Genomic DNA, 12306 nt, shown 5'->3' with positions numbered 1-12306 from the left:
AGAAAGGTAGGCAGGAGATCCAGTATAAAGCACTTTGTGGGTTAACATAGCAATTTTAAACTTGACCCTATAATTAATGGATAACCAGTGTAGCTTTTGAAATAGCGGTGAGACATGGTCAAAGCAGGATGCAAGGCAGAATATAAGTGCTGTGGTATTTTGCAGAGTTTGCAGCCTTTTTAGATTCTGTTTGGATATCCCGGCGTAAACAATATTGCAGTAGTCATACCTAGAGTGCAGAAAGGCATAAAATAGGGAGCAGAGTGCATTGAAATCTAGAAAATTACAAACGGACCTGAGTTTTCATAAGAAGAAAAAATCTGTTTTTACAACTTGAAAAATTTGTGGACAAAATATGGCAGAATCAAGCACAATCCCAAGATAACAGAACGATGAAACAGGAGCAATATCCCTTCCCAGAAGGAAAGGATTGACAGATGGCGGAGATAAAGACCTGGTAATCCAACATGCTATGGTTTTATCTGGATTCAAAACTAGATGGTGATCAATAGCCAGCTTGATATCTGATCCAAACAAGTTTATAGAGACTGTAATTCTATTGAGTGTGCATTTGTGTAGTAAACCAGTAGGAAATCATCAGCATAGGAGTAGGAACTTATCCCGAATGATTGTATGAGAAGAGCTAAAGGACTGACAAATAAATTGAAGAGTAGGAAAAAGTACTGATCCTTGTGGGACACCACAGGTCAGTTTTATTTATTTGGATTGGATTTGCTCACACCTTTTCAGTACTAGCTCAATGTGAGTTACATTTAGGTACACTAGGTTACTAGGCCTATCCAGCCATTTTTTTTTCCACGCAGGAGATCATGTGCAGTACGAATCTTGAACCTCTTCCCTGAAGAAGAATCCGAAACCTGGCCATGTTGGCAGAGGTTCTCTTCTGGTTAAAGTTGCTGCCAGCTAAGTGATATACATAAGTACATAAGTAATGCCACACTGGGAAAAGACCAAGGGTCCATCGAGCCCAGCATCCTGTCCACAACAGCGGTCAATCCAGGCCAAGGGCAGCTGTCGAGCTTCCCAAACATACAAACATTCTATACATGTTAGTCCTGGAATTGTGGATTTTTCCCAAGTCCATTTAGTAGTGGTTTATGGACTTGTCCTTTAGGAAACCGTCTAACCCCTTTTTAAACTCTGCTAAGCTAACCGCCTTCACCACATTCTCCGGCAACGAATTCCAGAGTTTAATTATGCGTTGGGTGAAGAACATCCACTACTAGAGCATGAATATACTATGCATATTATTATAGCTTTATTTAAAGACATTTTTAAAAACCAACATGTTTTTTGAGTGTGAAAATCAAGCATATAGAAAACACAAAAAAAGAAAAAACTTTTGTGGATCAATGACGATTTGCGCCACACTGCTGTTGAAAAGAAACAAAGATTTCTAACGGTGTGAGCTGCAGGACATTCTGATGAGCCCCTTTACAAAAATTTACATGTTTAAGCGATACGATATTAAAGAGTAGTTCTGACATGATGATAAGGGTTGTTTGTTGATATGTAAACATTTAAGAAGTGAGCTCCATCATTAAGTTCTATATAGTGTCTGGGATGTTGAGATAAGAGTATATGAGATATATAGTCCCCACATGAGAAACCTGTTAACGGTCCTAAGAATTGGATTCTGTATTTATGGGCATATGATTGGCTCCTTATTTTAGGCATGGCTTATAGAATTGTCATTATTGCTTTTTCTGAAATGACTGCTCCTGCTGTGCATGCTGGAAATACATGAGTATTTGATGATGGTATAGAGGGTAAAGCGTATTTGTGGAAACAGATACTCCGGAGACTTCTTGATGTTACATTTTTCTTAGCAGACAGAGAGGTCCAGCATTTCAAGGAGACAGTAATGTAATTGGAAATCCAAATAATGGAAATTCTGGCATTCTGGAGTTGTTAAGTTGCTATGATTTGGTGGTGATATGAATAAAAATAGGAAAGCTTGCTTGATCTAGTTCCTTCGTGTTCACGGGACACATTACGCTAGAGTATTGAAATGGAAAAAAAAGTAAAACTATGCACAACTTTCAATCTACTCCCTTCTATTTCTCTCCCAGTTTTGCCAAAAAGGTAATATCATAAACATGAGTTAGCATCATAAATCAGGATCTGAAAAACATTGAGAGAAGAAAAAAACGTGATGAAGAAGCTAAAAATGGCCAGCAGTCGCTTCAGAGCTTAGGATTTTCATTTTCAATAAAGAAGGTTCAAGATGATACTCACATACCAAGTACATCAGCAACAGCACTGGTAAGAGAAGAAACAGAGGTTCAAGTGTTATTTAAAAGTGAGTTACAAAGTCCGGCTGATGAAGGGCAAGCTCAATCTGCTACTTTGCTGAATATAAGCATTGATACCAATACGTTTGATGTAGGGACTCTTACAAAAGAAATTCTCACAAAGCAGGAAATGGAGGAAGCAATAGAGAGAGGTCCTCAGACTCCCATACTTGTGAATTCCCTAGAGATTCAGAAAATTGGCAATTCCTAACATCAATCCTTGAAATTAAACTACAAAATGGGGACATTGTACCGAGGGACTGGTTAGTGCGGAGTACAGCAAAACAGGCATTGTACTGTTTTCCTTCTCGCCTTTTCTCAACTGTCGGTCAAAATGTTCATCCCATATTGTCGTTAGTTTCTGGCTTCCAAAAAAACATCAGGAAATTTCGAAAACAAAAATTGCTATGTCATGTGGCATACGCTTGAATCTGGTCTAAAATCTTGTCAAAACATCGAGCATCGTTTGCAGAAAGGTATAGAAAGCAAAGCATATTTGTGGAGGAGTGGCCTAGTGGTTAGGGTGGTGGACTTTGGTGCTGAGGAACTGCGTTCAATTCCCACTTCAGGCACAGGCAGCTCCTTGTGACTCTGGGCAAGTCACTTAACCCTCCATTGCCCCATGTAAGCCGCATTGAGTCTGCCATGAGTGGGAAAGCGCAGGGTACAAATGTAACAACAAAAAACAACAGATACTCCAGAGACTTCTTGAGGTTACATTTTTCTTAGCAGAGAGAGGTCTAGCATTTAGAGAAGACAGTAATGTAATTGGAGATCCAAATAATGGAAATTTTCTTGGCATTCTGGAGTTGTTAAGTCGCTATAATTCTTTTTTAGAGCATCCTCTCCAGAAAGTGAGAGAATCACAAGAAGAAGCTCATTTTCGGTTGCAAGTTCACTATCAGCTGACATACAGAATGAGTTTATCGAGTGCTGTGCTGATCAAGTTAGAAAAACAATTTTAATGGAAAGATATTTGGCAAAATATTATTCTGTCATCGTTGATTCCACTTCCGATGCTGCTCACATAGAACAAACTAGTTTCATCTTAAGATATGTTCTTTTGAAGGAGGAAACTGGATTATATGAGATTGAAGAGAGATTTCTTGAGTTTGTAAACTGCAATAAAAAGACTGGTGAAGACATTGCCAATCTAATTATTGAAGTTCACGGAAAAACAAGATTCCAATTTCCGAGTGTCGGGGTCAGGGGTACGACAATGGTAGCTTCATGAGTGGATCTTACAATGGTGCTAAAACTCACATATTAAGAATAAACCAGTTGGCTGAGTTTTCACCTTGTGCTTGCCACAGTCTAAATTTGTGTGGAGTCCATGCAGCAGAAAGCAGTATTCAGGCTGTAACATTTTTTGGAGTTGTTGCCTCAAGTCCTCAAAGATGGGAAATACTTATGAAAAATATCACTGGTTCATTGCACAGAATGTCAGACACCCGTTGGTCTGCAAGGGTTGAAAGCATATGTCCTATAGCTGCATATCTGCCAGGTATTTTGAATGCACTTGAAGAAATAGAAAAACTAAACCTTAGACCTGAGACCGTATTTGAAATTGACGAACTGCAGGCATATCTGCAATCATTTCAGTTTGTCCTTATGTGCTCTCTCTGGCTTAAGATTTTGACGGAAATAGATTACCACAACAAAGTGTTGCAAGCAAAGAAATATTCATTAGAAATTGAAATAAAAAACATTCGGAACTTAGTATCAAACTTGAAAGTTATTAGAGAAAATTTGGACTGCCATTTTGAAAGAAAGCAAACTGGTTGCTGGAAATGTTGGTTTCAACACAGAATTTCCACAAATTAGAATTAGGAAAAGAAATATATCAATCAAATATATCAGAAGTAAATGAAAGTGATTGTGCAGAATGGTTCAAAAAATGTCTTTTATGTTTTGATTGATTGTGTTATTGCAAATGTAACGGTGCGATATGAAGCATGTGCAGTACTTTTTTTTTAGAAAAAAAGGTGCCGGTACGCATTATGGGCGGGGTCACCACATATTACTCCACCCCTATTATATCTACACCTACATTAGCCACACCCCTTATACCAGCCATGGCGCATATAAATAGACATCATTGAAAATATTATACTAGTATAGGAGAAAAAAATTACTTCATTTTTTTTTCATTATAAATAATTTCTGTAAGCTGTTACAGTTCCAGTAAACCCAGTGCAAAATAAGACAGCAGATGTAAATTCTCAAATTGGACATATTGCAAACACTAAAATGAAAATAAAATGATTTTTTCTACCTTTGTTGTCTGCTGATTTTGTTTTTCTATCCATATTGGTCTGAGTCTCCATTTCCAGGGCTTCCTTTTCATATATTTCTTTACTTTCCGCCTTTCTTCTTCATTTCTTGCCCTACATCCATAAGTAAAAGCTGGGTCCTCCTCCATGGAATTGACTGGAGGAGGTGTAACGTGGATACAGCTTTTGCCTATTTTCTCCATCCATGTGCAGTTTTTCTCCTCTCTTCCCTTTCCCTCATCTCCATCCATGTGCATTTTCTTCTTTTTTCTTTCCTCCCCTCCATCCATGTCCAGCACCCTCTATCCCCTGTCATTTCCTGCCATCCATGTCCAGCGATTCTCCTCTCTCCCCTTCCCTCTCCTTCCATCCATGTCCAGTGAATCTCTCTTCGCTGTCTTCCCTCCCATCCATGTCCAGTATGTCTCCTATCTCCCCTGCCCTCCCCTCTCATCCATGTCCAGCGATTCTCCTCTCCCCTGCCTTCCCCTCCCATCCATGTCCAGCAATTCTCTCTTCCCTGCCCTCCCCTCCCATCCATGTCCAGCGATTCTCCTCTGCCTCCTGTCCTCCCCTGCCATCCATGTCCAGCAATTCTCTCTTCCCTGCTCTTCCCTCCCATCCATGTCTAGCATGTCTCCTCTCTCCTCTGCCCTCTCCTCCTATCCATGTCCAGCAATTCTCTCTTCCCTGCCTTCCCTTCAAATCCATGTCCAGCGATTCTCCTTTCTCCCCTGCCCTCTCCTCCCCTCCATGTCCAGCAATTCTTCTCTCTCCCCTGCCCTCTGTCCCCTCCATGTCCAGCGATTCGTTCAAACCCTAGCCCCTCCATCGACCTCACTCAGCTCCCCAACTTTCCTTGAAATCTTTAATTTACCTGAAGTCGCGGTGAACCGGCAGTGAAAACAGCTAGCAGGCAGGCAGGCTTGCCTCCTTGTCACGTCCCTTCCGTCTCAGCACGTCCCGCCTTCCTCTGATGTAATTTCCTTTCTGCGAGGGCGGGACATGCTGAGAGGGAAGGAAAGTGACGAGGAGGCAAGCCTGCCTGCCTGCCTACCTGCCTACCAGCTGTTTTTACTGCTGGTTCTTCACTACTTCAGGTAAATTAAAGATTTCAAGGAAAGTTGGGGAGGGGGGGGGAAGCTGAGGGAGGGCAGAGGGGACCATGGGTGCACGAATGGAAGGGCAGGTGAGCCGGACCTCACAAAAAAGGTTCCGGTACACTGTACCGGCACGTACCGGCACAAAAAAAGCACTGAGCATGTGTGAAACTTTATGAAACATTCAGCTTCCTTTGGATGTATCTCCTTTTATCTGATGAAGAAATAGAAGCAAAGGTTAAAATCTTTTGCACCAAATACAACATTGATTTTTCTTCTTCAGCATTGTTTGAAGAAATAAAACACTTAAAAGCAATTCACACAGCCAATATTGGAAATGATGCAATGGAGCCGCTTGAACTATTGAACAAATTAAAGTGTTTGAATCTGTCCTCACTGTTTCCAAATGTCTGTATTGCCTTACGCATATTTTGTACTCTGCCAGTATCTGTGGCTCAAGCTGAAGATCATTCAGCACCTTGAAAAGAGTAAAAAGTGTGCTTCGTTCAACAATAGGGCAGCAGGGACTCAGTAGTTTAGGATTGCTTGCCATTGAGGCTGAATTAGGAAGACGCATCAACTTTGACACTGTCATAGAAACATTTGCCAACAAAAAAGCTCGCAAAGCATTTCTCCCAGTGGCGTAGGAAGGGGGTGGCGGTGGGGCTGTCCGCCCCGGGTGCACGCCGCTGGGGGGTGTCGGCGTCTCGCTGGTTCCTTGCTCTCTCTGCTCCGGAACAGGTTACTTCCTGTTCCGGGGCAGAGAGAGCAAGGAACCAGTGAGGCGCTGACACCCCCCCCCCCAGTGGCGTGCACTCGGCGGATTGGCTCTCCCGCCCGCCCCTCACCGCCTTCCAAATATGTTCTCATGGGGGGGGGGGTTGCGCTACGGAAGGGGGAGGGTGCGTCGTCCTGCACCTGGGGGGGGGGGGGGTGCGCAGCGGCGACGCACCCCGGGTGTCAGCTGCCCTCGTGACGCTACTGATTCCTCCATTAGAATACAACCACAGTCTGTCTAAGTATTCTATATAACTATTGCAATATATTAAATTATATAAATATTATCAAAATTTTTACTTTTGACTTATGATGTGTGGTGCATGGGGGGGGGGGGGCTTAAGATGGTTTGCCCCGTGCTCAGCTTTGTCTCTCAGCGGCCCTGCACTTCTTAGAGGCAGTGGGTTTCACTGCACGTATTTGAGCCACATAATATTGTTGATTGTGTTTAACTAATCTTTTGGAAGAATCCGGCCTTTTCTTCCACCACTTACGTTCAGTTCTTCTGACTTGGCGCAAACAGAAGTGCATGTAATTGGGCCTGCATTTATTGTTCTATCGTTAAAGAGATAACTCAGAAAGAAAGAGTGAAAGGAGCATTTAATATTAACATAGTAACATACTACATGACAGCAGATAAAGACCTGTATGGTCCATCCAGTCTGCCAAACAAGACTCATTACATATGGTAGGTGATACTTCATAAGTACATAAGCACTGCCCCGCTGGGAAAAGACCAAAGGTCCATCAAGCCCAGCACTCTGTCTCCGACAGCAGCCAATCCAGGCCCCAAGAACCTGGCAAAAACCCAAAATTTAATAACGATCAATGGACTTTTCCTTCAGGAATCTGTCCAGACCCCCTTTAAACTCAGCAAGGCCAGCTGCCGCCACTACCTTCTCCGGCAATGAGTTCCAGAGTCTAACCACGAGCTGAGTACAGAAAAACTTTCTCCGATTTGTTTTAAACCTACCACATTCTGATTTCATCTTGTGTCCCCTGGTTCTATTATTGTTAGAAAGCGTAAACAAAGTATACCTGGTCTTGATTTGTCCTTGCCATTTTCAGGGCATAGACCGTAGAAGTCTGCCCAGCACTGTCCTTGTTCTAAAATTTCTGAAGTTAATGTCGAAGCTCCTGAAAAGCTCCACTCCAGCCCATCCAATCTATTCAGCCACGATCAGGGCACAGACCGTAGAAGTCTGCCCAGCATTGGCCTTGTTCTCCAGCTTCTGAAACTGAAGTTGAATCTGTCCAGCCATGATCAGAGCACAGACTGTAGAAGCCTGCCCAGCACTTGCCCTGCCTTCCAACGACTGGTGTTGCTTCCCAATCTCCACTAAGCCTCTTTGGATCCATTGCTTCTAAACAGGATTCTTTAAGTTTATCACATGCATTTTTGAATTCCATTACCGAAATAGTACCACCATCTCATCAGCTGACTGGATAGATTGTGGATCACAAGGAAATTATTTTTAACGCATCAGAATGCCTTGTGGGCATTGTATTCCTAATGTCCCAATAGATGTTTGACTATATAAGACTTGGCAATGGATGTTAATGTCCCTCCCCAACCCAATAAGAACAAAACACATGTTTGAAAAGTTTTTTTTTTCTATATGGAATTATTTGGCCCACATAAACTACCAGTTTGCCATGAACTAGTCATATACAGCTTTCAGTTTTGAGTGTTGAGAATGGCTAATTTTCATGTCGTGGGTCCATAAGTAGTCTGCAAAAGTTACGTTTGAACTTCTGTAACTTTTTTTTTTTTTTTAAAGGATAGTGTTTGGACTCCTGTATTACAAATTGTTTGCTCTAACAGAATTCATTAAAACCTCATGTTTTGCTCCCAATGACTTAAGTCATCTTTTCTAAGAGATGATCACATGTGGGGTATATATTGAGCCAACAGTGGTCAGCGTTATTCTGGCCTGATTAGAGAATTTTTAGTAATACATACTATCGGATCATAAACTCACTGACAAATGCAGGGAAAAGCCTTTTGCAGACCTTATAGGTGTACTCCCCTGATAAATTGAGTTGGCAATTTCCTCAGGGGATTACTACTACAGAGTCACTGGGGGGAGGGGGGGAGGAGAACAGCACAGTGGGTGGGAGGAAAGCCTAGCCCAGAAGGAAGATTAAAAGGGAAAATTGGTAGTAGATGTCATAGTTGGGGTTGAGTTAAGGGTTAATAAAAAGTACTGGTTTGCTGAGCACATGGTCTTTGGTTGCTTTCAACCCCGCCAGGGCCTCTGAGGAGAGGGGGTGTCCTGGATAGGCCCAATAACCTAAGGCTGAATTAAGAGGAAATTATTGCCGACAAATGCATTAACTGGAGTGTGAGAAGTGCTTCAGGTGGGTGGAAAGGGTTAACCCAGTCCGGGAGCAGAACAAGAAAGAGCCTGTTCGGTGCCAGAGACATTAGCTCATGGACGTGCATCTCTGGAGGACTGGACAGACAGGGAAGTCTGATCCTGAGTGGGTCCGGCTTTATCCTGGCTTTATCCTCAGATGTACAATGCCGAGCCATGTCTGGGCACCGGCATTGAATATCCGGGTATGTGTGGATGGCCAGTACTTATCCCAGTTAAGGCCAATATTCAGCTCTTAACTGGATAGGTGAAACTGGACAAAGATAGGACTGTGTTTTATGCGGTCCTACTTATGCGGTTACTGTACGCAGTTGTGCTGACTCTGCCCCTGGACTGCCCACAAATTAGCTGGTTTCAGCTTAGACATCAACTGCAGACATTCAGTTTTACTATCCAGGTAAATGCCACTAAATATCTTTGGTAAGCCTTGGAATTACTCTTAAAATGGCCATGAGCTTCTCTTGGCATTTAAATTGCTTTGAATATTGACTCCTGTATTTCAAAAGCAGGACTTTACTATCTAGAATGTTTTGTGAATTTAAGGGGAAGTTGTAGGAATAATCCATAACTTCTTTGGTATAGGCAAGTTACTCCAGATGTGCCTGCTAGCACTGCAATAATTAATATAGGTGTGTATGATGGCTATTATGTAGTATGTAAACCACAGTTCTCAGCATAACATTCTTATTGTTGAGGTAAATTTAAAGTATGCTGCTTGGAGACCTGGAGTACTTGTATAATTTGATTCTTCGGACTGACCTGATGGCCCTGCAATGATACAGAATGCACCCATGTGCAAGACCTATGTATGATTCCTGGACTTGGTGTCTGCTCATTAAGTAGCCAAGGCAATATGGGCATTCACAGCCTTGGTCATTGCTCAACAGCACCACCCATGGAGACTTGGGAATCTTGAGAATGCACGTTTAATGGATTCTGGAAGGATCCACATTCTATGCCTCTCAGTCAGAGGACTGATGCTTCTGCAGTAATTGCGCTAGGTAGGAGAAGGCACAGGTAATAAAAATAGAGAGGGCTTGTCACTGTACACCTTGTTGGAACAGCATCTAATTAATCCCAAAGCCCAAAAGAAAAGGAGGAAACCAGGGCCACTGAGAAGGGGGGCGGGGAGGCAAGATTCCCCTGGGCCCAGCCTCCAAGGGGGGGCCTGGTGCCGGCAGCCCAGGTGAGATCCAGCGTCTTTCCTTCCCTTTCCCCCTGGCCCTCTACTTGCCTAGAATGGCAGGCAGAAGCGATCGAGAGAGACTGCTCTGCCAGCCATGGATCCTTCTTCCTGTCGCATCCTGCCTATGTGGAAACAGGAAGTTACTTCACAGGAGGCGGGACACAGCAGGAAGAAGGACCTGTGGCTGGCAGAACAGTCTCTCTCGATTGCTGCTACCTGCTATTCAATGCCAGGCAAGTATAGGACCAGAGGTGGGGGGGGGGGGGGGGGAGGCGTGGCCCCTTTGCCCCGGGCCCAGCTTTGTCTATCTGCTGCCATGGAAGAAATTGCAAAGCAAGAAAAGGGGGAAAAGACTGCATGTAATTCAAAAGCTCATATGGAGTTTTAATGTATTCAAGGTGACTTTGCTAAAAACGCTGACCAAAGAGAAATACTTGTTCCGATGTGGCCGCTGGTTGGATCTAAATGAAGATGATAATGAGATTGTCAGGGAGCTACCTGCGGAAGGGCCTCTGGTGGATGAAGTTCTACCAGGTGAGAATCAAAGACTGGTGGCAGAGGTCGATTTAAGAATTCCGCAGATCAAAATTTCCCCTTTGATCAGAAACAACCCCCCCCCCCCCCCCTCTGGTGAGTATTTTGCTACTCGCTACTGGCACTGTTCCCAGATATTTAATGCCAGGCCCCGTCCAGACCGGCACTGGATATCCATTTTTTGTTTGTTTGAGCTGGCTAGGTCAATATTCAGCCCTTGACTGCATAAGCTAAACTGCTTAAAAATAGGGCTATTATCTATGTGGCCCGATTTAAGCAGTTTGCTTATATGGCGAGGGGCTGAATATCTGCACTGAACCTGACTCCACTTCTGGAATGCCCACAAGTTAGCCACTTTTGAGTTTGGTGCTCACTGGTCATTTTCAGCTAAGATAACGCACAGTAATGTACCCATGCTACCCGATTAGCGCAGGACATAAGTACGTAAGTATTGCCATACTGGGAAAGACCAAAGGTCCGTCGAGCCCAGCATCCTGTTTCCAACAGTGGCCAATCCAGGTCACAGATACCTGGCTAGATCCCAAAAATGTGCAAAACATTTTATACTGTTTATCCCAGAAACAGTGGATTTTCCCCAAGTCCATTTAATAACGGTCTAGGGACTTTTCCTTTAGGAAGCTGGCCAAACCTTTTTAAAACTCCGCTAAGCTAACTGCCTTTACCACATTCTCTGGCAACGGATTCCAGAGTTTAATTACACGTTGAGTGAAGAAACATTTTCTCCGATTTGTTTTAAATTTACTACATTGTAGCTTCATCGCATGCCCCCTAGTCCTAGTATTTTTGGAAAGCGTGAACAGATGCTTCACATGCCTATTTTCCACCTATAGAAATGCCTCCTGTGCCAGAAAATAAAAATTGTTTTTTTAGCACGGGAGCAGTGCACATTGATGTGCGCACTACCGCAGGATGCCTCAGCATGGTAGTGATTGTCGCCATGCAGAAGGCATGCGTTAGTGCCTACCATGGCTTAGTAAAAGGGCCCCTATGGGGTTAATTTTATAATTACCTGCACAGGTCTATGTGTACTTTTCAATGTGTGGACTTTCGCTGGATTTTCAAAGTGGAAAGTATGCATGTGCATTCACTTTGGAAATTATCCCTGGAAAATTATTTGCACACATTTGTACTTATTGACTTGGATGGATCTTTTTCTTGAGTTACAATATGTGCATACCTTTGACAAGTCAGAAGTATGCCAACTCTTTCCCAACATGGCCCCTTGGGAGTTTCTTTTTAAAATATGAGTAAGTGTGCTGTTCTTGGCAAAGTATAGTGTAGCTTAAACAGCCAGCTAAACCATCCCTAAGTAGAAGCTTTACCAGTAGACTCTCAATTCTTAAGCAAATCTTCTTTATTGTAGTACTCATAATAAACAAACAAGAAAATCCAACTTACAGTTCAGTTGCTTAGACAGAATTGTTGTCTTCTGCAGTAGAGTGCATCTAGCCACCCCCAAAGGCCAGGAGATGGCCAGAACCTCAGCCATGCTGAGAGGAAAAGCTGTAACTTTCAGAGGAAATAAGGGGGAGAAACTTAGGAAAAATAAATGGGAAATGACTTGAGGAGATGGTGAAAAATCTTGATGGAATAACAGTAGATTAAGGAGGGATCAACCCCTAGAGCAGCTGCTGATCACAAACAGCCTTGCCAGATTGAAAAATAATTTCCCACACAAAACCCCGCCCCGCCGTTATCACCCCGCCTCCGACGTCACTAACC

The 12306-nt window shown here is 43.1% G+C and overlaps 1 protein-coding gene across 1 annotated transcript in view; it reads left to right on the top strand.

Annotated features, from left to right (window-relative positions):
• LOXHD1 (lipoxygenase homology domains 1) overlaps positions 1 to 12306 on the top strand; it is a 439720-nt gene that overhangs the window by 209420 nt on the left and 217994 nt on the right. Inside the window, exon 17 of the mRNA XM_030192909.1 lies at positions 10428 to 10563. Within this exon, the coding sequence (XP_030048769.1) occupies positions 10428 to 10563 (136 nt within the window). The remainder of the gene's footprint in view (positions 1 to 10427; positions 10564 to 12306) is intronic.

Source organism: Microcaecilia unicolor, chromosome 2 (genome assembly GCF_901765095.1).
Source record: "Microcaecilia unicolor chromosome 2, aMicUni1.1, whole genome shotgun sequence".
In the NCBI taxonomy this organism is placed as follows: domain Eukaryota; kingdom Metazoa; phylum Chordata; class Amphibia; order Gymnophiona; family Siphonopidae; genus Microcaecilia; species Microcaecilia unicolor.
The sequence above is the reverse complement of the archived record's forward strand: the minus strand, read 5'-3'. Positions and strand labels throughout refer to the sequence as shown.